The sequence below is a fragment of the Microcaecilia unicolor genome, chromosome 7 (genome assembly GCF_901765095.1).
Source record: "Microcaecilia unicolor chromosome 7, aMicUni1.1, whole genome shotgun sequence".
Classification (NCBI taxonomy): domain Eukaryota; kingdom Metazoa; phylum Chordata; class Amphibia; order Gymnophiona; family Siphonopidae; genus Microcaecilia; species Microcaecilia unicolor.
The window spans coordinates 164,779,018-164,800,496 of record NC_044037.1 but is presented as its reverse complement, the minus strand read 5'-3'; the positions used below and the strand labels follow the sequence as shown (position 1 = coordinate 164,800,496).

At 43.6% G+C, this 21,479-nt stretch overlaps 1 protein-coding gene across 1 annotated transcript in view; it reads right to left on the bottom strand.

The window, feature by feature from the left end:
- Nucleotides 1-3,041: 3,041 nt before the first annotated feature.
- CFAP410 (cilia and flagella associated protein 410) overlaps nucleotides 3,042-21,479 on the bottom strand; it is a 33,966-nt gene continuing 15,528 nt past the window's right edge. The window contains exons 4-7 of the mRNA XM_030210413.1: nucleotides 17,344-17,573; nucleotides 10,197-10,371; nucleotides 5,904-6,000; nucleotides 3,042-3,666 (exon numbers count right to left, since the gene is read on the bottom strand). Of these exons, the coding sequence (XP_030066273.1) occupies nucleotides 3,535-3,666; nucleotides 5,904-6,000; nucleotides 10,197-10,371; nucleotides 17,344-17,573 (634 nt within the window). The 3' untranslated portion in view covers nucleotides 3,042-3,534. The remainder of the gene's footprint in view (nucleotides 3,667-5,903; nucleotides 6,001-10,196; nucleotides 10,372-17,343; nucleotides 17,574-21,479) is intronic.

Below are 21,479 nucleotides of genomic sequence, written 5' to 3'. Positions count from 1 at the left end.
GCTTTAAGCAAAGACTTGAAGATGGGCAGGGAGGGGGCTTGGCGTAAGGGCTCAGGAAGGTCGTTCCAAGCATAGGGTGAGGCGAGGCAGAATGAGCGGAGCCTGGAGTTGGCGGTGGTGGAGAAGGGTACTGAGAGGAGGGATTTATCCTGTGAACGGAGGTTACGGGCGGGAACGTAAGGGGAGATGAGGGTAGAGAGGTAGTGAGGGGCAGCAGACTGAGTGCATTTGTAGGTAAGAAGGAGAAGCTTGAATTGAATGCGGTATCTGATCGGAAGCCAGTGAAGTGACCTGAGGAGAGGGGTGATATGAATATATCGGTTCTGGCGGAATATGAGACGTGCAGCAGAGTTCTGAACAGACTGAAGGGGGGATAGATGGCTAAGTGGGAGGCCGGTGAGGAGTAAGTTGCAGTAGTCCAGGCGAGAGGTAATGAGAGCGTGGACGAGAGTTCGGGTGGTGTGTTCAGAGAGGAAAGGGCGAATTTTGCTGATGTTAAAGAGGAAGAAGCGACAGGTCTTGGCTATCTGCTGGATATGCGCAGAGAAGGAAAGAGAGGAGTCAAAGATGACTCCGAGGTTGCGGGCAGATGAGACGGGGAGGATGAGGGTGTTATCAACTGAGATAGAAAGTGGAGGAAGAGGAGAAGTGGGTTTTGGTGGAAAGACGATAAGCTCGGTCTTGGACATGTTCAGTTTCAGGTGGCGGTTGGACATCCAGGCAGCAATGTCGGATAAGCAGGCCGATACCTTTGCCTGGGTCTCCGCGGTGATGTCTGGTGTGGAGAGATACAGTTGGGTGTCATCAGCATAGAGATGATACTGGAAACCATGAGATGAGATCAGGGAGCCCAGGGAAGAGGTGTAGATTGAGAAGAGAAGGGGTCCAAGGACTGATCCCTGGGGAACACCAACAGATAAGGGGATGGGGGTGGAGGAAGATCCATGAGAGTGAACTTTGAAGGTGCGGTGGGAGAGATAGGAGGAGAACCAGGAGAGGACAGAGCCCTGGAACCCAAATGAGGACAGTGTGGCAAGAAGTAAGTCATGATTGACAGTGTCAAAAGCAGCGGATAGATCCAGGAGGATGAGGATTGAGTAGTGGCCTCTGGATTTGGCAAGGAACAGGTCATTACAGACTTTAGAAAGTGCTGTTTCTGTCGAGTGAAGAGGGCGAAAACCGGATTGAAGCGGATCAAGGATGGCATGAGAGGAGAGAAAATCAAGGCAGCGGCTGTGGACTGCGCGCTCAAGTGTCTTGGAGAGGAAGGGTAGGAGGGAGATGGGGCGGTAGTTGGAGGTACAGGTAGGGTCTAGTGATGGTTTTTTGAGGAGTGGCGTGACTACAGCATGCTTGAAGGTGTCGGGGACAGTTGCAGTGGAGAGAGAGAGGTTGAGGATATGACAGATGGAGGGGGTGATAGTAGGAGAGATGGTGTTAAGTAAGTTGGTGGGGATGGGATCAGAGGAACAAGTGGTGCATTTTGAGGAGGAAAGAAGGCGGGGCGGTTTCCTCCTCGGAGATATCAGGAAAGGAGGAGAAAGAGGTCTGGGTTGGTTGGTTGAGGGAGAGGGTTGAAGGGTGAAGAGGAGGAGGTGGCTTGGTAGTGAACTCAAGGTTGATCTTTATCTTTATCTTTATCATATATGTTGGCTGCAAAGAGGCAGTGTTAAAAGCTCCAGATAGCTGAAAACACTGTGGCACATTTAATCTTCAGAGTGTCTAGATATGAGAAAACAATATCTTTGTTGATTACATTGCATTGGCTGCAGGTTGAGGCACGGTCCATTTTTAAACTCTGTTTGCTAGTCCATCAAACTATATTTGGAGTTCCCCAACGACATGCAGGGACTAATACGTTTATCAGAACAGAATGTTAAATCACAATCTAGGAAATTTTCGATTCTTCATTTCCCTAAATGCAGTAAGATTGATTATAAGGTTATCCATTCATCCCAGTTTTCCTATCAGACTGCTAAATGGTGGAATCAATTGCCTTCAGAAAGCAGGCATCAGGAAAGTTATGTACTGTTTCATCCAGTGTTGAAAACTTTTCTGTTTCGTTAATTCCTGATGCCCCCTAGTGGGATGTTATTCTGTATTTCGTTTGTCTTTCAAGTTTTGGTTTCCTACACTTACTATTTGATTAATTGAATTCTATACATTGTATTTTCTTCTGATTGTAAGCCACATTGAACTTCATGGCTAATGCAGGATACAAGTGTTGATTAATGTAAAGTAATATGCAATCTATACATATAAAACGTTGTTATTTACACCTGGAAATGCTTTTAAAATAGAGGCCACACTGTCATATCTTCTAAAATCTCTAATGTAGCATTATTTTCTTTGAAATAGGAGAGGGAAACAAATATAAATTCTTAGAAATAACACAGTAAGATGGCTACATCATACATGAAATAACACAAGTATCTTGAATATAAGCAGACATTCCTGATCTTCATAATTTGGTTTATAGAACTGTACGTAACAGTAAATGATGTCAACTAAGCACCAGTTAAGCTTGTGCTTTTGGCCTAGTTGAGATTCATCATTTCTTTTTTCTACCATTATGTATAGTTTAACATATAATATTCATATGCAACTAATACCGGTTCCCTCATCTCTCAACCCCTTTCCGCTCTCCTGGGCAATTCAGGTTTATGAGCCTGAAGGATGATAGCAAACACTTTCTTAAAGCCAAGTAACCCAGATCCAGCATACACACTTGACTTAAAAAAACAAAGGACACCCCAAGTAATATCTTTGTCTCTCTAAGAATTAACTCACGAACCCTTGTTTGCAAGGCCAGTGCACCGATTTCCAAGCACAGAGCCTATTATGTACGGTTCCCTGTACCTAACTTTATAAGATTGCTGTTGTTGTTCATGACCATAGTAAAAACAGTGACTCTGAAGCAACACTGACAGACACACTTACTACTGCTTTTGACAAGTGCATTGGAAAGGAAAACAATATCGGACAGAATTATCAGTTTCTCCAATGTGGTGTTGCAGAAGAAATTACCAATCACATCTAACTGCAGGGGTTCTGCAACCGGAGAATAAAGTTTATTTAGAATTTTTCTTTACAACATAGATTTCATCCCCCCAAAAATGAGTGAAGTTATACCTATGACCTATTTTCCTATCAATTGCATGCATGTTGTAGCTCCAAAAATATTGCTTCCCTTTGCCTAAGTAGTCCCTATGCTCATATCTATCCTACATTTTTGTTGTGATGTTTATTTCCTTATAAGGAAGTGACCGTTTTGAGAAATTAACCATATCTGGGTTGGGTCCTGGTGTTTAATTAGCCTTAGATAGAATTGTTAAGCATGTAACTGAACCTTAGAAATATTTGAGAGAGTTGGTAAACAAAATTCAGGCAGAGCTGGCAAACAGTCACTCCCATTTATATTGGGCCTGGAGATTTAGGATTCAGTCATGAAACAAAGTTTGTCTTTTTTTTTTTTCCTTGAATTGAGTCTTGTCCGAGTGCAGAATCTGGTTTTCTTACAAGCTGCTCCAGGAGCTATTTTTTGTCTTGAAGTACTACTTCCTTCTGTAATACGTGGAGTCTGCTGGCAGTGGTCCTATGGACAATCTCCAGGCCCTCCTTGTCTAGGTCCTTGAGGAGCAGTAGAATAGCATTGATGATGTTACTCTAACAAAAAAAAAAAGTAATAAAAAACTGTTAAAGTTTACATTAAATCACACTATAGACTTATTTTTCTATTCAACCACTGAGCAGTCAGCCGGCTTCCTCTATACAATCACAGTGTATGCAAGTCAGGGTTGAGGCAGTGAAATTGAGGCAAGTCAAAGTGAATATTTGGCAATTACAGCTCCATTCAATGGACAAAACTGCAATTCCACAGCACAAGTATTTCTGAACTGTTAAGATCAGGGGTGATTTACTGAAAAGAAAATTAGAGATCCTACTGGTGAGAACAGCAGAGATGAGGAGTAGAGCTATGGACCTGAACAGTCCAAATGAAAGAGAAGGCAATTTGTCCTTGTATGGAAGGCTGGCCCCTAGAAGTATTACTGTGAGATTAATCACTAAGGGGTCGCTGCTGCCATCTGGAACCTGAAACCAGAGAGGCAGAAGCAGGAGGGGACTGCTCCTGCTCTGTCCCACTAGTCTACCAGGGAGCACACCTCCAGGTAAGCCCTGGAGGTGGCACTGAGCCCACTGAGCGATTGGAAAGGACGGGGGGTGACAAGGGATCTGTCATGTCAGTAGCTTTAAAGGCAGCTCATGGGATAGGCCTCAGCTAATCGTCAGCTGGGACCTACTTTTTGTGTAGTCCTATTTGTCCAGTTAACCTATCTGGGTCCCGTCTGAAAATCAGCTCACACTCAGATAAGTGCTAACTCTGCCCATATGCCATACCAGCATAATCCAGACTGCCTTAGCCAGTGGTTCCAAACCTGTCCTGGGAACTCCCCAGCCAGTCAGGCCTTCATAATATCCACAATGAATATTCACGAGATTTGCATGCACTTGCCTCCACAGCATGCAAATCTTTCTCATGAATATTCATTGTGGATATCTTGAGGAGTTACCAGGACAGGTTTGGGAACTACTGGCCTACACAGTCTGTACTGATATTCAGCAGTACTACCCAGTTAAGTGCCACTGACTATCACTGGATGGCCGGATGGGCATGTGGTTTGGGGAAAAATGTTAGCAGAATGATTGACTGATTAAGATGGAACTCCAATACTATCTTAGGAAGGAACTTGGGGTGTGTGTGCAGAGAATTCTATTGTGGTGAAACTTGGTGTAAGGTGGATCAGCTACTAGAACCTGAAGCTCACTGACTCTGCGAGCTGAAGTGACCACCACCAAAATCACAACTTTCCAGGTCAAATACTTCAGATGACAGGAATCAAGTGGCCCGAAAAGAGTTTAATCAGCTGGGTGAGAACAAAGTTAAGATACCATCAGACAGAGGTTTGACAAGGGGCTTTATCAATACCAAAACCTCTCATGAAGCAAACAATTAGAGGCTGTACAGAAATGGACCTACCTCCTACATGGTGATGATAAACACCAATTGCAGTTAGACAACTCTTACAGAGTTGGTTTTCAAACCAGACTCAGAAAGGTGCAAGAGGTATTCAAGCAGATTTTGTGTAGGACATGAGAGGGGATGTAAGGTCTTGCCCTCACACCAGATGGCAAACCTCCCCCACTTAAATGAATATCACCTTTTAGTGGATCCTTTCCTGGAAGCCAGCAAAATGCAGGAGACACCCTCCAGCAAATCTAAGAATTTGAATTCTATGCTCTCAACATCCAAGCCATGAGGGCCAGGGATTGGAGGTTGGAATGCAGAAGGGATCCCTCATTCTGCCTGATGAGGGTCGGAAAGGAATCCAGAGGTGATCAGAGAAACTTCTGACAGGCGAGCCCGACATCAATGCCAGACAAAATGGTTTAATGGATTTAGCTAAGGAAAGTCTTGTCTTTGGTCTGAGGCAGTCTGGCAATTCTTATGTTCGCGAGGAAGGGAGGAAAGCAACTGAGCCTCTTAGAAGAGCCATTCCATTCCCAGCGTAGTCACTTAATACTTAAGTGGCTCTCAACCTGTTTGCCTTCAGAGAATGGAAGATTTATGGTTTATCTGTGTAATGAACTTCCAATTATGTTGCTTAACCTTGCCCATTACACAGCTTACATGTTTCTGTCCCTTGTCCTGGGAAAAGATATAAACAGCAGCAAAAATCCATGTAAATCCCAAAAAACAATGGCTCATAACTTACAAAAGAGCAGGTCCCATTTTAATCGAATGAGACGTATATAATATGCCTTTAGCTGCATTAGCACATGGTAACATACTTCAGAAAATCTAGTCCTAAGAAATTTCTTTCAGTTTTTCCAAACATACTCACCCTTTTCTTCTTGCTGCCATTTACTTCTTTATATGATGAAAAGGAAGAAAACTTATCCTTAGGAAGAGGTTTCATGCCAAGCTGCTCTCGAATTTTACTGAAAAATATAGAGGGCCCCACAGGCACATTTAATACAACTCTACTTTAAGCAATGCTTTGAGAAACAAGTCATGTTCAGAAACAAGTCATGTTCAAGTATACTGTAACCCCATGTTGCTCCCTGAAACAAGTAATATAATTTTTAACCAGTTGGGTACGTTTGCTCAAGACGTCAGGCTTCTGGCCTCTGTCTGTTACTGCCTTGGGTCTATGGAGAATGCTGGACGAGCACCTCACCTTCTGCTTTCTCAAGTGTTCAGTAGCTAAGTATAAGGGCAAAAAGGATCCATGAAAAGGACTAATAGGAACCAGTGCCATGGGGGTTCTTTAGCTTGCGTGGCCAGTCTTCTGTAAATTTTTACTATTTTCCTTTCTTGATAGATCCTATCAAAGGGACTTCTATTACATTTGCATCTGATCTGTACATAGTTTGTTCTTTTTTTGTAGTTAAAGAGGTAATATTCAGACAACAGTGGTCAGCAATTTTAAGTGCGGACCATCACCGGCTAGTTAGACCTGAATATTCAATGCCAGGTCATGTCTGGGCACTGAACATCCAGGTCTGCACCTGAAGTTATGCGTGTGGGGCCAATATTCAGTGCCATACCCATATATCAAAATTTGTCAGTTCCCAATTAATTGAATTTGTAGGGGTTTAATAGCTCAAATACGCCAACAACCTAACACGCAAACTTCTCATACACTTTTCAAATACAATTTAGATATACAGAAATAGCACCGCTGTGGAGAAGCCTCGGTAGCGACTCTTTTCACAAAAGCAGGGCCGGTCTTAAGGCGAGGCGGCCGCATAGGGCCTCGCGCTCAGGGGGGCCCCGCGCAGCGCGCCTCAGGTCACCCCGCCCCGACCGCCCGAGCACCACTCTCCCTCCCTCCGAACTTCGAAGTTGAACAACGCGCGACGGCGACGTGGTGGTGGGGGCGGTCCGCCCCAGATGTCAGCGGGGGGGGGGGGGGGTGCTCCGAGTCCGCTCCCGGCGCTGCTCGTCCTGTCTTTAAATACCCAATTTGAAGCGCTGGAGTAACAGGCAGCAGCGCCTGGCGTCTGCCTTCTACTAAAAATCTCTTCGACGACGTCATTGGGCCTTCCCACATTGAGTCCCGCCCTCCTCTGAGGTAACTTCCAATTACCGCGAGGGCGGGCGGGACTCAATGTGGGAAGGCCCAATGACGTCGTCGAAGAGATTTTTAGTAGCAGGGCAGACGCATGGCGCTGCAGCCTGTTACTCCAGCGCTTCAAATTGTTTTTTTTTTTAAAGGCAGTGAGGGTGGTGGGCCTGGGCGGCAGGAGAATGGAGCTGGTAGGTGGGGAGGGACTCAGATGGGAGAAGGGTGTGGGGCTCTCAGGTGGGGGGGAGGGGGTTCTCAAATGGGAAGGAGACTGAGATGGGGAGGGGGTTCATGGATTGGAGAAGCTTAAGGGGGTGGGGAGGGGGTTCTTGGATAGTTGAAGGGGACGGGTGGGGAGGGGACTGGGGTTCTTGGATGGGAGAGACTGGGGAGGGGATTCTCGGATGGGAGAAGGGGACGGGTGGGGAGAGGACTGGGGTTCAAGGATGGGAGAAGGGGAGAGGGTTCTCAGATGGGAGAAGGGGACGGGTGGGGAGAGGACTGGGGTTCAAGGATGGGAGAAGGGGAGGGGGTTCTTGGATGCTTGAAGGGGACGGGTGGGGAGGGGACTGGGGTTTTTGGATGGGAGAGACAGGGGAGGGGGTTCTCAGATGGGAGAAGGGGACGGGTGGGGAGAGGACTGGGGTTCAAGGATGGGAGAAGGGGAGGGGGTTCTTGGATGCTTGAAGGGGACGGGTGGGGAGGGGACTGGGGTTTTGGATGGGAGAGACAGGGGGGGGGGTTCTCAGATGGGAGAAGGGGACGGGTGGGGAGGGGACTGGGGTTCAAGGATGGGAGAAGGGGAGGGGGTTCTTGGATGCTTGAAGGGGACGGGTGGGGAGGGGACTGGGGTTTTTGGATGGAAGAGACAGGGGAGGGGGTTCTCAGATGGGAGAAGGGGACGGGTGGGGAGAGGACTGGGGTTCAAGGATGGGAGAAGGGGAGGGGGTTCTTGGATGCTTGAAGGGGACGGGTGGGGAGGGGACTGGGGTTTTTGGATGGGAGAGACAGGGGAGGGGGTTCACAGATGGGAGAAGGGGACGGGTGGGGAGGAGACTGGGGTTCTTGGATGGGAGAAGGGGACTGAGGTGGAGAGGGGGTTCTTGGATGGTTGAAGGGGACGGGTGGGGAGGAGACTGGGGTTCTTGGATGGGAGAAGGGAACTGGGTCTGAGAAGGGGCAATATGGAAAAATGGGGGCCATGCCTGGGGCTGGTGGGAAATGGGGTATGCGTGGGTCAGGTGGGAGAATGGTTCTGAAAAGGGGGGGCCCTAATACAAGGCATGTGGATGAAGGGGGCTGGAACTGGGGGCTGAAAAGGAGGTTAGGTGGGATAAGAGGCTGGAGACTGAAAAGGGGCAGGGGCTGGGACTGGGGGCTGAAAAGGGGACAGGGAGAAGTGGCTGGGGCGCTGAAGCTCGGGACTGGTGGGAGAAAAGGGCTGGGGCTGAAATGGGGGACTGGTGGGATAGTGGAGCTGGAACTGGGGGCTGAAAAAAAGGGGCGGAAAGAGGGGCAGATCCTGGATGGGGGAGCAAGAGGAAGGGCAAACCCTGGATGGATGGGGAGGGAGGGCAAATGGTGGATTGAAGGAGCAGAGAGAAAGGGCAGACAGTGGATGGAAGGGACAGAAAGAGCAGACAGTGAATGGATGGGGGAGAGAGAGAGAGGGCAGACAGGGACAGATGGTGGATGGAAGGGGCAGAGATAGAGGGCAGATGTGGATGAAAGGAGCAGGAAGAGAGGGCAGACATTGGATGGAGGGGACAGCAGAGAGGGCAGACACTGGATGGCAGAGAGAGACCGAAGACAGATGCTGGATGGAAGGAAGACAGTGAAAAGAAGATGAGGAAAGCAAAAACCAGAGGCAACAAACTGTAAATAAAATATATATTTAAATTTTTTTGCTTTAGGATAAAGTAGTATTGTAGATATGTTAATAAATGTTTATAATAGAACATGCAAACAAGGTAATCTTTTTATTGGACTAATTTTAATACATTTTGGCTAACTTTCGGAGAACAAAACCCCCTTCCTCAGGTCAGGATAGGATACTGTAACAGTACTATACTGTATTGACCTGAGGAAGGATGTTTTGGCCTCTGAAAATTAAATATATTAGTTCAATAAAATGGTATTTTATTTTCTATATTTGTTTTATTTCTATTTGTTAATTTGTAAAGTGGTGATTGGTATTTGGTTTTTTTTTTTTTTCAAATTTACATCTGCTGTCTTTATATTTTGCACAGTACTAGGGGACATTTTCTGTTTCTGTGGTGTTGCATTGTATGCAGAGTCTGGCATCTTGGGGTTTCATTTTATTTTTTGTCTAAATAGAAAGTTTATGATTACTTATTCTATAGTGGATTAGGGTGTATCTGTGTTTGTCAAAAAGACATGGCTTTCAGTTGGCACTGACTGCAGGATCGACAAGCCCTGGAGCTGGGGGCCTTGGAGCTCGGAGGGAGGGGTGGCGGGCCCTGGAGCTAGGGTGGGGGCGGAGTTAGAGTGGGGGCAGGGCTAGGGTGGGGCCCCATCAAATTGGTCTGCATAGGGCCCCGCACTTGCTAAGACCGGCCCTGCACAAAAGGACTTGGCCCAGTGTTTCTTATTTATACTTTAATATTTAACTCTTCACATTGATTGTCTAGGACCTTTGCCAACATGAGCCATGATTCACAAATGCTGCACAGACTATGGTCCTAGTATTGACACTGCTGTCCTTCACTGAATATTGCTGGTGCTCACATAACTTCCGAGACTGCCCCAGCACTGGTCAAATTCCAGCTAAGCAATTAGAGGCAATATTCAGCAGCACCGCCCGGTTAAATGCTGTGAGTATCAACCCCCAAATCATTACATGCATTCTGCTCTCGTATTAACAGGTTGGAATAAAATGACAAACCTACTGAATTCAAAAATCAATCTATATACGTCTTATGGGTGGAGGGAAGAGATATTATAGTTGCTCTTTTTAAAAGCAATGGTTTAGCAATGAGATATATGTACTCAGTGGAAAGATAAATCCTACTCTAGTTCTGGGCATAACTACTAGTATGTGCTCACTTTGTCTCCTCCATGCTGAAATTCAGCAGGTCGCTGTCCATTTCTGTTGTGAGTTCAGGAGTATTGATGTTGCCATTTGATGATGGGCAGATATTATCCATGCACTTAAGGGTTGGAGGACCTGCAATCTCATCTCCATCCAGGAGGGCCTGGGACAATTCTTCCTCTGTCACTGCTGCAGGAAGAAACATTGGTAAGTTATTTGCTGGGAAATTGCTTTTAAACTTGGGAAAGGTAGATTTTAGAGTTAAACAGGTTATCTCAGTGTCTTTATTTTTAAGTTACTCTATGTATTTAGCAAAGGCAGTTTAAAGAACTTTGGGTTTTGTTTGTTTAGCATTTAAATTATCTATTACAATTTCATAGGCTAGCAATTAAGGGGCTATTCAAGAGTTTACCATAGCAGCAGTGTACAGCAGAACTGATAGTCACAGGAAACCCCAGTATAGAGTTTTAACTTTAGTTTTGCAACACAACTTGAGCCTGCAAAAGGTGGGAAAATGTGGGATACAAATGTAACAAATAATAATAATAATAACAACTTAGCCAGTTCAAATAAGGAATACAGAGGCAATAGTCACAGGAAACCCCAGTTTAGAGATTTAACTTTAGTTCTGCAGCACAGCTTAGTTTTCATAGTTTCCCCTATAATTTTAAAACTTTAAAACTTGAACTTTGTCACGCCCTACAACATTAAATGATAGACTCTAGAAGGCAGAGCAGAATTTAGTCTTCAATCCCACCCACCCCCCCAACTCCCGCCCACCCCTAACACAACTCTTCGTTTACAGTCAGTTATTTTAATTAGGATAACAAGGGAGGAGTGCTCTTTCCGAGTTTTAATTACATTTCATTACTTTCTTAGAAGAAAACACTAAATAAATCACACAATATACCATATAAGCTAAAGACTTTTTTTAAATATTAGACTAATATCCTTAATACCTTAGAAAGTTTTAGATGATTGAAAAACTCAAAAATACTAAGATGGAGACAGCAGTCCAGCAGTGAGAGGGGTGCTATCCAGTCTTTTAGATTGAGTGTCACATGTATGATTATCTCCCAGTTGGTGAGCGGTTTATATGTGTGTGCCCGAAGCAAACAGCTTCTAGCTCTCAGAGAACGGGTTCGTTCACTTGAGGCTAGAGTAGCAGACGAAGGAGCTGAGGGAGACAGAGAGGTCCATAGAGGAGACCTACAGGGATGTTGTAGAAAAGTCCCACTTCCAGTCTTGTAGCCCCTGTGCTGCCTTGGAGGAAGGAGGTCTCCTAGAAGGAAAGCATCACCCTGGTGAAGTACTCCACTAGCCAGGACCTGCCCCCACCAGGGGATGCACTATCCTCTTGCACCAAAGATATGTCTGAGAACTTTTGCCTGGTGCACCGCAGTGAAACCCTCTGGGGTGCCACGGCAAATGCCAAGCGAACCGTTACTGCAGACAGCAGCGGCAGAAAAATAAAAACAAAAAAAGCAAGCACGGGGGGGGGGGGGGGGGGGGGGCCTGTCAAGATGGCGGTGGACTCGGATGCTGAGTGAAGCGCTCCTGAGAAGCTGTTACGGGAAGACGATTTTTCTTCTTTTATAGAGATGCCACATACTAAACGAAAAGCGGTGGTGAGGACGGTTGCCCCGCCCCCCTCTACCTTTACCCCGAACATCGAGCACTTCCTCATCGCTTCCTCGACGAGAATAAGGAAGCCGGATCCCATAGCGCTGTCGACCGGAGAAGAGTAGCCAACGCTGGGAAAGGAAGTCTCCCTATCACCTCCACCGAATATACTGCCTCCATGTCCGGCGTCGACTGCGGAGTTGGGGGCGATCCAACAACCCACCGGAAGTGTGAGGAGTGAGACGCCAAGCGAGGGACCAACCCCGCAATACACGCTGTGCTCAGAGGAGATTCCCCGTTAGAAAATGGAGATAAATCTAGAACTGATTTAGCGGATGCTGAATAAAATGGACAAGACATTACAAAAGACATCAGGTGAGGTAGCTACCTTTAATTCTAAGATGGAAGAATTAAGAATGATGGTTGAGTCGGTAAAACAAGATTTGGCAACACAAGTTACTAAAGTGCAACAGGAAGTAGAAATGCTTCAAAAGTTTAGAGACGCTGTGATAAAAGATAATACAGAGTCTCGTCGAAAGATTGAACTATTAGAAAACCATAATCTACGGTTAAATATTAGATGTTTAAACTTTCCTAAAATCCCAAATTCCACTTCATTGGATCTTTTTAAAAGATACTTGATTGAAAATTTAAAATTTCCTCAAGAAGCCATACCGCCTACAAATAAGCTGTATTATATTCCTAGTGCAAAAAAGGAAGAAGGAGAGAATAAGTTATCAAAAGATTTAAACTTGGAAAATCTTTCAGACTTGTTAGAACAATCTCTAGACGAGAAATCTGAAAGAGCTACTCTTATCATCTCACTAGTATTCGAACAAGATCTTAATGCAATAATGAAAATGTACTTTAAAAACAACAAAACCCTCTTTGGAGGCAAAAAAGTTTGGATCTATCCTGACGTCACAAAACAAACTCAGCTAAGGAGGAAGACTTTTCTTGCAATGAGAAAGAGAACTGTGGAGTTGGGGGGTTCTTTTCTATTGGCTTATCCGTGTAAATGTATAATAAGGCTGAATACTAAAATCTTTTCTGGACTCGAAGCAAGTATGAATCAACAACGAACATAAATGTCGAGGAAACACCATAAAGTTTATTATATTGATTTTCCTTAATAATCTTCTCTTTTTATAACGCCCCCCCCCCCCCCCCCCAGGTTCTTGGGGTCTAAGGAAGCTTCTAAAAAACAGTATACTTATTTTTCCTCTGTATTATCTTGAAATTTGGTTTACTTGTATTTTTGTTTGTATAAGATTGTTGGAAATAAGTTTAAAATGTTTCCTTTAATTATGGCTGTATTTCTGAGACAAGAAATTCTTGTTTTTCAATTATAAATTTCAATAAATTAATAATAATTAAAAAAAGCAAGCACAGGGCTGCAGCAGCCTTCAAGTTTATGCTGTCAGTTCTGCCAGTCCTCTGCCACTGGAACTGGAAGTTGATGTCAGCAGAGGCCCAGCAGAGCCAACAGCAAATGCCTGAAGGCTGCTGTGGCCCTGCGCTTCTTTTTTTGTGTCATGGCCACTGGGCACAGGGAGCAGACGGCCTTCAAGACTCACAGAGGCGACTGCTAAGGAGGTTGGATGAAAACAGGAGATGGATGAAGTCAAAAAGTTGAAGCCAATAGGTCAGTCTCTGTTTCTCTTCTTATTCAAAACAAAGCAAGCAAACCTATGAGCTGCTGAATCCAAGTTGTCATTCTTTATTGTTGGTAGCATTTTTTATTTAATCTCATTTATATTTTTAAACATGCTGGCTTGTGCAGCATACAGATGTACAAAGAGGAAGTGTAATTACAGAATACGTTTTCATAGGTAGAGTAGTAATTTGTTATAAATTGGAATCAGTGTGTCATTTGGAGGGGCTGGTTATAGGAACACTTTAGCACTTTTATATTTGTGCAGAGAAAAAGATGTAGACCTGTGGCCGGGGGGGGGAGACCTGTGTGACCGCGGAGATGGGGGGGTGCAAAAAATTGCTCGGACACGAAGGGTGCCGTGAACTGAAAACGTTTGGGATCCACTGCCCTAATCTGTACCGTTCCCTCAGGTATTTGCAGCCCAAATGCATAACACTGCATTTTTTATTATTAAATTTAAGCTACCAAACTCCAGACCATTACTCTAGCTTCACTAAGTCCTTCCGTGTGTTATCCACACCATCAGATGTGTCTATCCCATTGTAGATTTTGGTATCATGCACAAAGAGGCAAACCTTACCAGACAACCTTTCAGCAATATTGCTTACAAAAGTGCTAAAAAGAACTGACCCAAGGCTTGAACCTTGTGGCACACCACAGGTAACACTATTTTCCTCAGAATGAGCTCCATTTACTACTACCCTCTGTCACCTTCCACTTAACCAGTTCCTAAACCAGTCAGTCACTTTCGGGCACTCAAGTTTATTTATTAGTCGTCTATGTGGAACTGTGTGAAAGGCTTTGATAAAATCTAAATAAACCACAACTAGTTCTCTTCCTCCATCTAACTCTCTGGTCGCCCACTCAAACAAATCAATCAATCAATCAGATTTGTCTGACAAGACCTGCCTCTAGTGAAACTATGTTAGCTTGGGTCCTGTAATCCATTGGATTACAAAATTTTTACTATTTTCTGTTTTAAAAGTGTTTCCATTGATTTACTTACCAGCCTGTAGTTTCCAACCTTTTCCTTACTTCTGCTGTTGTGGAAAGAGAGACCACATCAGTTCTTCTCCAGTCCTCGTCTAGGACCACTCCCAACTCTAGAGAAGCATTGAAAATGTAACTTCCCTAACATTCTTCAGTGCCTTCAGATGTATGCCATCTGGCCCCACTGCTTTGTCCACCGTTAGTATAGCTAGCTCCTCATGAACACAGTCCTCTGAAAATCGTTCAGGGACTATCACCCCTCCATTCCTATTTCTGAAGTCCTGCTTCTGGCCTTTCAGCTGTGAACACAGAACGGAAATATCTGTTAAGCAGTTCCGCCTTATCTTTATTAGTTTCTACATATTCCTCCCCTTCACCTTGGAGTCTCACAATGCCACTTTTGCACTTCCTCCTATCACTTACATATCTAAAAAATGCCTTGTCCTCCCATATTTCCCTTATCAGTGAATGGATCAGTATTTCTCATTTTAAACTGAATCGAGATAAGACCAAATTCCTTTTAGCTGGGTCTAAATTAAACACAAAATCTGGAACATTTTTTTTGATATAGACAACACAATGTACAAGCTAGAGTTCTTCTTGAAAATATTAGGGATCACATTTGACTGTAGTTTAACTGTGAAGATACAAGAACTCATTGGTAAAAAGCTGTTTTGGGATTATGCGCAAATTGAGAAAGATAACAAAATACATCCAACAGGATAAGTTTATTTTTTATTTTTGTTACATTTGTACCCCGCGCTTTCCCACTCATGGCAGGCTCAATGCGGCTTACATGGGGCAATGGAGGGTTAAGTGACTTGCCCAGAGTCACAAGGAGCTGCCTGAAGTGGGAATTGAACTCAGTTCCTCAGTTCCCCAGGACCAAAGTCCACCACCCTAACCACTAGGCCACTCCTAGTGCAATCACCGATACTGTCCAAATTGGACTATTGTAATATCCTTTATTTGGGCTGCACAAAATACCTTTGGAAAGGCTTCAAACATTGCAAAATGTTGCTGCCTGCCTAATATTTGCCCTTAATAAATATGACAGGGTGATCCCATTGTTCAATGAGCTACACTGACTCCCCGTTGAAGCTAAAAACTCTATAGCTTGACATTTAGGATTCTTCAGGGAACAGCACCTTGATATATGCCAAAGCCATATTTGTTTTTCTTGTTTCTATAAGAAATATCCCTGTTGTAACTCCATCATTTTCATCTTTCCAACCCCACAGGTATTAAGTCTATAAAAATCTTTTCTTCTTTATTCCCTTATAAAGCAGCAAAAGCTTGAACTTGCTGCCTTCTAATATAAGATCTATGGTCAGTTATGCTGTTTTTTAAAAGGGCTATTAAAACCATTTTATTTAGGGATTATGTTTTGTTCTAGAATTTGTAATAACTATCTTACTAAAAATGAGTAGCTGGACAAAAGCCTAGCTCTTGGCATTTATGGCATAAATGGAATAGAAGAGACAGGTATGTAATGTAACGGACAGGTTCCTAAAAGGAAAGTCCATAAACCAGTGGCTCCCACACCAGGTCCTGGAGGCACCCCAGCCAGTCAGGTTTTCAGGATAACCACAATGAATATTCACGAGATAGATTTGCATGCAGTGGGAACTATTGCTATAAACAATATTAACCTAGGAATGAGCAACGAGGAACATCTCTATATGATCTGCAGCACAGCAGCCTGACCCAGATTAAGCAAAATCAGACACGATGCTGACCCAGCATAGCATATTTTAGGTTCTAATGTGCTTATATACACAAAGGGAGCAATTCAACACCCGATAGGAGCCTATTCTATAAAAGGAATGTAAGTGGCTACTTTACAGAATATTAGCATATTAGCAAAATGCATACCTATAATTCAAAGGGGGTAGGGAGAGAATTGTAAACAATGGTGGAGTGAGGACATTGTCCAGTTACACCTCAATTTGATAATGTTTGTGTATTGTAGCACCATGTATGCAGCATAATTGTGTTGTAAATATCATGTTTACTGCTGTTGCAGTTGCTTGCTCTGCCTAATAAAAATGATTTAAGCATAATTTAGGTGCGAACACCTAGCCTAATGATTAGAGCAGCAGGCTGAGGCTAGGGAAACCTGGGTCAAATCCCACTGTGGTTCCTTGTGATCTTGGGCAAGTCATTTAAACTTCCATTGCCTTAGGTAAAAACTTAGGTTGTGAGCCGACTGTATATTGCTTAGTTAGTTTTCAAGCTTGCAGGAGGTATATAAGAAATTAAATAAATAAAATAAAGGGCCCTGTTTACTAAGGCGCGTTAGCGTTTTTAAGGCACCTACAATTAGTGCTAACCGTGTAGGCGCAAACACGCCTATAATGTGGCTTAGTAAACAGAGCCCTAAGTGTGTGCATCGAAGTGCTGGATATACAAGCATAAGTGCGAGTCCCATGCTCCACCCAGACACCATAAAAGATGCACACATATTTTTAGAATAGCGCTAGAATTGTACCGAACAGCATATTTTACTATTAGGCTGAATACGAATAATGGACATTGAGCTTTAACATAGCAAATAACAAAAGCAGCAACGTGAAATCAGAGATCAAATGTTTATTTCAGTAGGATTTAACATAGTAAAGCCCTGGATTATTCGTATTCGATTTTAAATCACTAATCATCCAAATATGAATAATGTATTTGGGGCTGAAACAAATCAAATATTCGATACAGCCCTAGCACACACATACATACCATTATTGTAATAACATACATGCGTACTTTATAGAATTGCCCCATAAATGACTAATATAGGGAGACAGAGAGACATTCTTTCCTTTTCTCTTGGCATGTTCTAAATGATATTCCAATTCCTGCTTTACACCTGAAACTGTCTGCTCTTGGGCACTTACTTTTGTTGTCAAGCTTTCGCAGGTTGGGAAGATTGCGAAGTACTGTCATCCTGTACCTCTGGGGGTCTTGCTCACAACAGGGGTTCTCTGCTAACCACAAAATTTTTAGGTGGGGTAGTTCTTTCAGGTAAAAGAGCTCCGCTAGGCTCTGGATGCTGTTCTTTCGCAAGTAGAGTTCACACAAGTTTTGGCACTGGCTCAAAGGTTCCAGAGTCGAAATATCATTCACGCTGGAGGGAGAGAGACATCACAATGAAAGTAGCAACAGCCTATGTATATAGTGTAGTGTAGCATCTAACTGAATACCATCTTACGAACTACAGTCTCGATTATCTGACATAAACAGGACCGAGTCAAAAGAGGGAGTAGCGTGATCAACAGGACTCTTCCAAAAATCCAAGGAGACATGATAATGGAGTAAAAGTCTTTAATCAATACTGAAATAGGACTCGACACGGCATTGTGTTTCGGCAAAATGCCTGCATCAGGAGTCTGTGTGAAGTGAATAAACGTACAAAAAAGGGGAAAAAGCAGGATCGAGTCTTTAGAAAGACTAATGATACCGATCGACCATTAGAGGTCACAGTAGCAGCTGAAGTACAACTCTGGGTAAAGCAATATTGTTCGAAGACGCTGAGAAGATGCCTCGGACAACATTGCCGTGTCGAGTCCTATTTCAGAACTGATTAAAGACTTTTACTCCATTATCATATCGGGTTGGATTTTTGGAAGAGTCCTGTTGATCACGCTACTCCCATTTTTTGACTCTGTCTCGCAGATCCTGTTTCTACACCTCAGTGGTTTGTTTGGTAAAATGGGACCGACTCATTGTTTTGGGTAAGTGAAGAATCAGATAATATGGAAAACAATGGTAACCCCTTAAAAAATGCACAGAAAACATACTTTATGCATAAAAGAACAGGTATAAGGTATGTGTATTTAAAATATTGTTTATTAACATTAATCAGCAACAATTTGTTTTTAAATTGTACAGTATAGGGCATGACTATTCATCTTGTATAGCAGGCAATTTGAGCACAAATACAGAACAGTATACTGTATTTCACAATACAGCAATTGTACAGAGGCAGTGTGAACAAAAATACAGAACCAAGCAAGGGAACCACATTTATCTACTGCATGTTCAGCCTCACTTGAGTTATCTTCTACAGCAGGCAATTCGAACAGAAATACAGAACTGAGCAGAGCATGACCTGGAGCCCCATTTCTCAAGCTGACTGCTTTGTCTTCTCCAGTCAACAACAGTATGAAGCAGACATCAAGACAGCAGAACTGAATCTGAAAACTCTCCACACTCCAAGTTCACAGGCAAAACAGATCTACGAAAGAGTAAGAATAAAGAAAGTGCTGTAAGGAATTGGTGTACATACAGTACTGCATAAAACTCATTGTGCACAAGAATCTTACCATGGTTCCATTTCTGCAAAGCATGGTCTCAGATCAAAAATGGTTCCTTGGCAGGAAAAGCAAGGGCTCAGCTCAAAATCTCTCTAAATGTTCACTTTCTTTACCATCATCCAATGCTCAAACAAGCATTGTTAGAAGCATCATCTCAGATCAAAAATGGTCCCTCGCTGCAAAAGCAGGGTCCCAGGTCCAAAAATGACTGCTCATACAGTACAGTACTGGAACACTGGAAGAGAAGCCACACACTTAATGGTAATGAGGGGTGCATGAAGGAGTATCAGCTGCAAACACGGTTCCTTTGCAGGAAAGCAATGTCTTAGATCAAATATGGCTTCCTTGCAGTATGTGAAGCCTGAAAAAAGGAAGAGAAGCCACGCACTTCTTAATGGCAACGCAATCACCGGAGGGTCTGTCGGATATGCCAGAAGGTCGGATACTAAGACTGTACTGTAGTTATGAGACAGACTTTAAAACCCTCCTCCCTTATGTGGGAGACCTTGGCCTATTCTTTCCATGGTGAACTGAAACTATTTGCACCCTTCATAACTTTTCACCTCATTTTCAGGAACTAAAGCAAGAGTTTGTCTGTAACTGAGATGCTATTCATATTTCCATTTGGATTCAAGAAGCGCTAAGAGAAAGGAGAAAAGAGTTTCGAAGAATAATCCAAACTATAACTACAAAATGATATTTTCCATCATAGGAGTCACCATCCAGGAAAAACGATCAAGGCATCACCATGGGCAATATGTTGAAATCCTTGGCTCAGTGTCCAGTTGCAAACAAAAAGAAAACAGAATTTTAGGAATTATAAAGATGACAATGGGAATAAATCAGAGAATACTGCGATACCTTTGCTTTGTTCCATGGTGCAACTACACCTTGATTACTATGAACAATTCTGTATCTCTAAAAAGATAGACCAGAACTAAAAAACGTACAGACAACAGAGCAAGCAAAATGATAAGAGAAGATGGAATGTCTCCCCTATGAAGAAAGGCTAAAGAAGTTAGGGCTCTTGGAGAAGTGACAGCTGAGGGGAGATATGAGACCTATAAAATGACTTCCATGGAATGAGTAAACTTGGTTTGTTTGTTTACTGTTTAAGAGTAAAAAGGCTAGATACTCCATAAAGTTAGTAAGTAGCACAGCTAAAACAACTAGTTTTTTTTGTTTTTTTTTAATTCATGCACAATTAAGGTCTAGAATTTAATGCCAGAGGATGCAATAAAATCAGTGTAGCAAGTTGAAAGACACACATTTATAAGTGTGGCAAAATGGTACCTTTCCTCTTTCCTCCATTTACAAATTCTCTTATGTCTTAGGAAGGGTATGGAGTCCAGGTGTGCGGATGTTATAATGCCGTTGTATCGCTCCATGGTGCGACCGCACCTGGAGTATTGTGTTCAGTACTGGTCTCCGTATCTCAAAAAAGATATAGTAGAATTGGAAAAGGTACAGCGAAGGGCGACGAAAATGATAGTGGGGATGGGACGACTTTCCTATGAAGAGAGGCTGAGAAGGCTAGGGCTTTTTAGCTTGGAGAAGAGACGGCTGAGGGGAGATATGATAGAAGTGTATAAAATAATGAGTGGAATGGATCGGGTGGATGTGAAGCGACTGTTCACGCTATCCAAAAATACTAGGACTAGAGGGCATGAGTTGAAGCTACAGTGTGGTAAATTTAAAACGAATCGGAGAAAATTTTTCTTCACCCAACGTGTAATTAGACTCTGGAATTCGTTGCCGGAGAACGTGGTACGGGCGGTTAGCTTGACGGAGTTTAAAAAGGGGTTAGATAGATTCCTAAAGGACAAGTCCATAGACCGCTATTAAATGGACTTGGAAAAATTCCGCATTTTTAGGTATAACTTGTCTGGAATGTTTTTACGTTTGGGGAGCGTGCCAGGTGCCCTTGACCTGGATTGGCCACTGTCGGTGACAGGATGCTGGGCTAGATGGACCTTTGGTCTTTCCCAGTATGGCACTACTTATGTACTTATGTACATGGAGGCGTATTTTCAAAGCACTTACAAGGTTCCATAGTAACTTACAGAACTTTGAAAGTCTAAGTGCTCTGAAAATCAGCCCCATGGTAAAGTATCTCATTAGGGTAGCAGGGGCTGTGGAGCACTTTAGTGAGTGTTTTTTCTGTGTATATCCTCCTCTAGAGTGTGTTGGGGAGGGGGAGAGAGGAGTGTGTGGGAGGGTAAGTGTTATGAGTGGGGTATGGCTGTGTGGTAGCTTCCTGCATGCTCCTTTCTTTTCCTCTGCTTTCTACTGCCAGTAGGAGATGGGGTCCTCAGAAGCAGTTTTTGACCCTGTTTAGTTATGCTGGAGGGGACTGGGTTCCACACCAGTAGCCACTGCTACTCTTTGCCCACCTCCTTTCATCTACCAACAGAATGAGGTCCCCACTGGCATGCTACTTTCTTCTTCACTTGTACCTGCCCTGTTTTCTACTGTCAACAAGAAATGGTGTCCCCCACTAGCAGGCTAATGATAGTTCCAATAAAGGGAACTCCCACAGTGGCATTAAGGGCTCCTTGCCAAATCCAAAGGTCACTACTCCATCCTCGTCCTCCTCGACCTATCCGCCGCTTTCGACACTGTCAATCATAATTTACTTCTTGACACACTGTCCTCATTGGGGTCCAAGGCTCCGTCCTCTCCTGGTTCTCCTCCTATCTCTCCCAACATACCTTCAG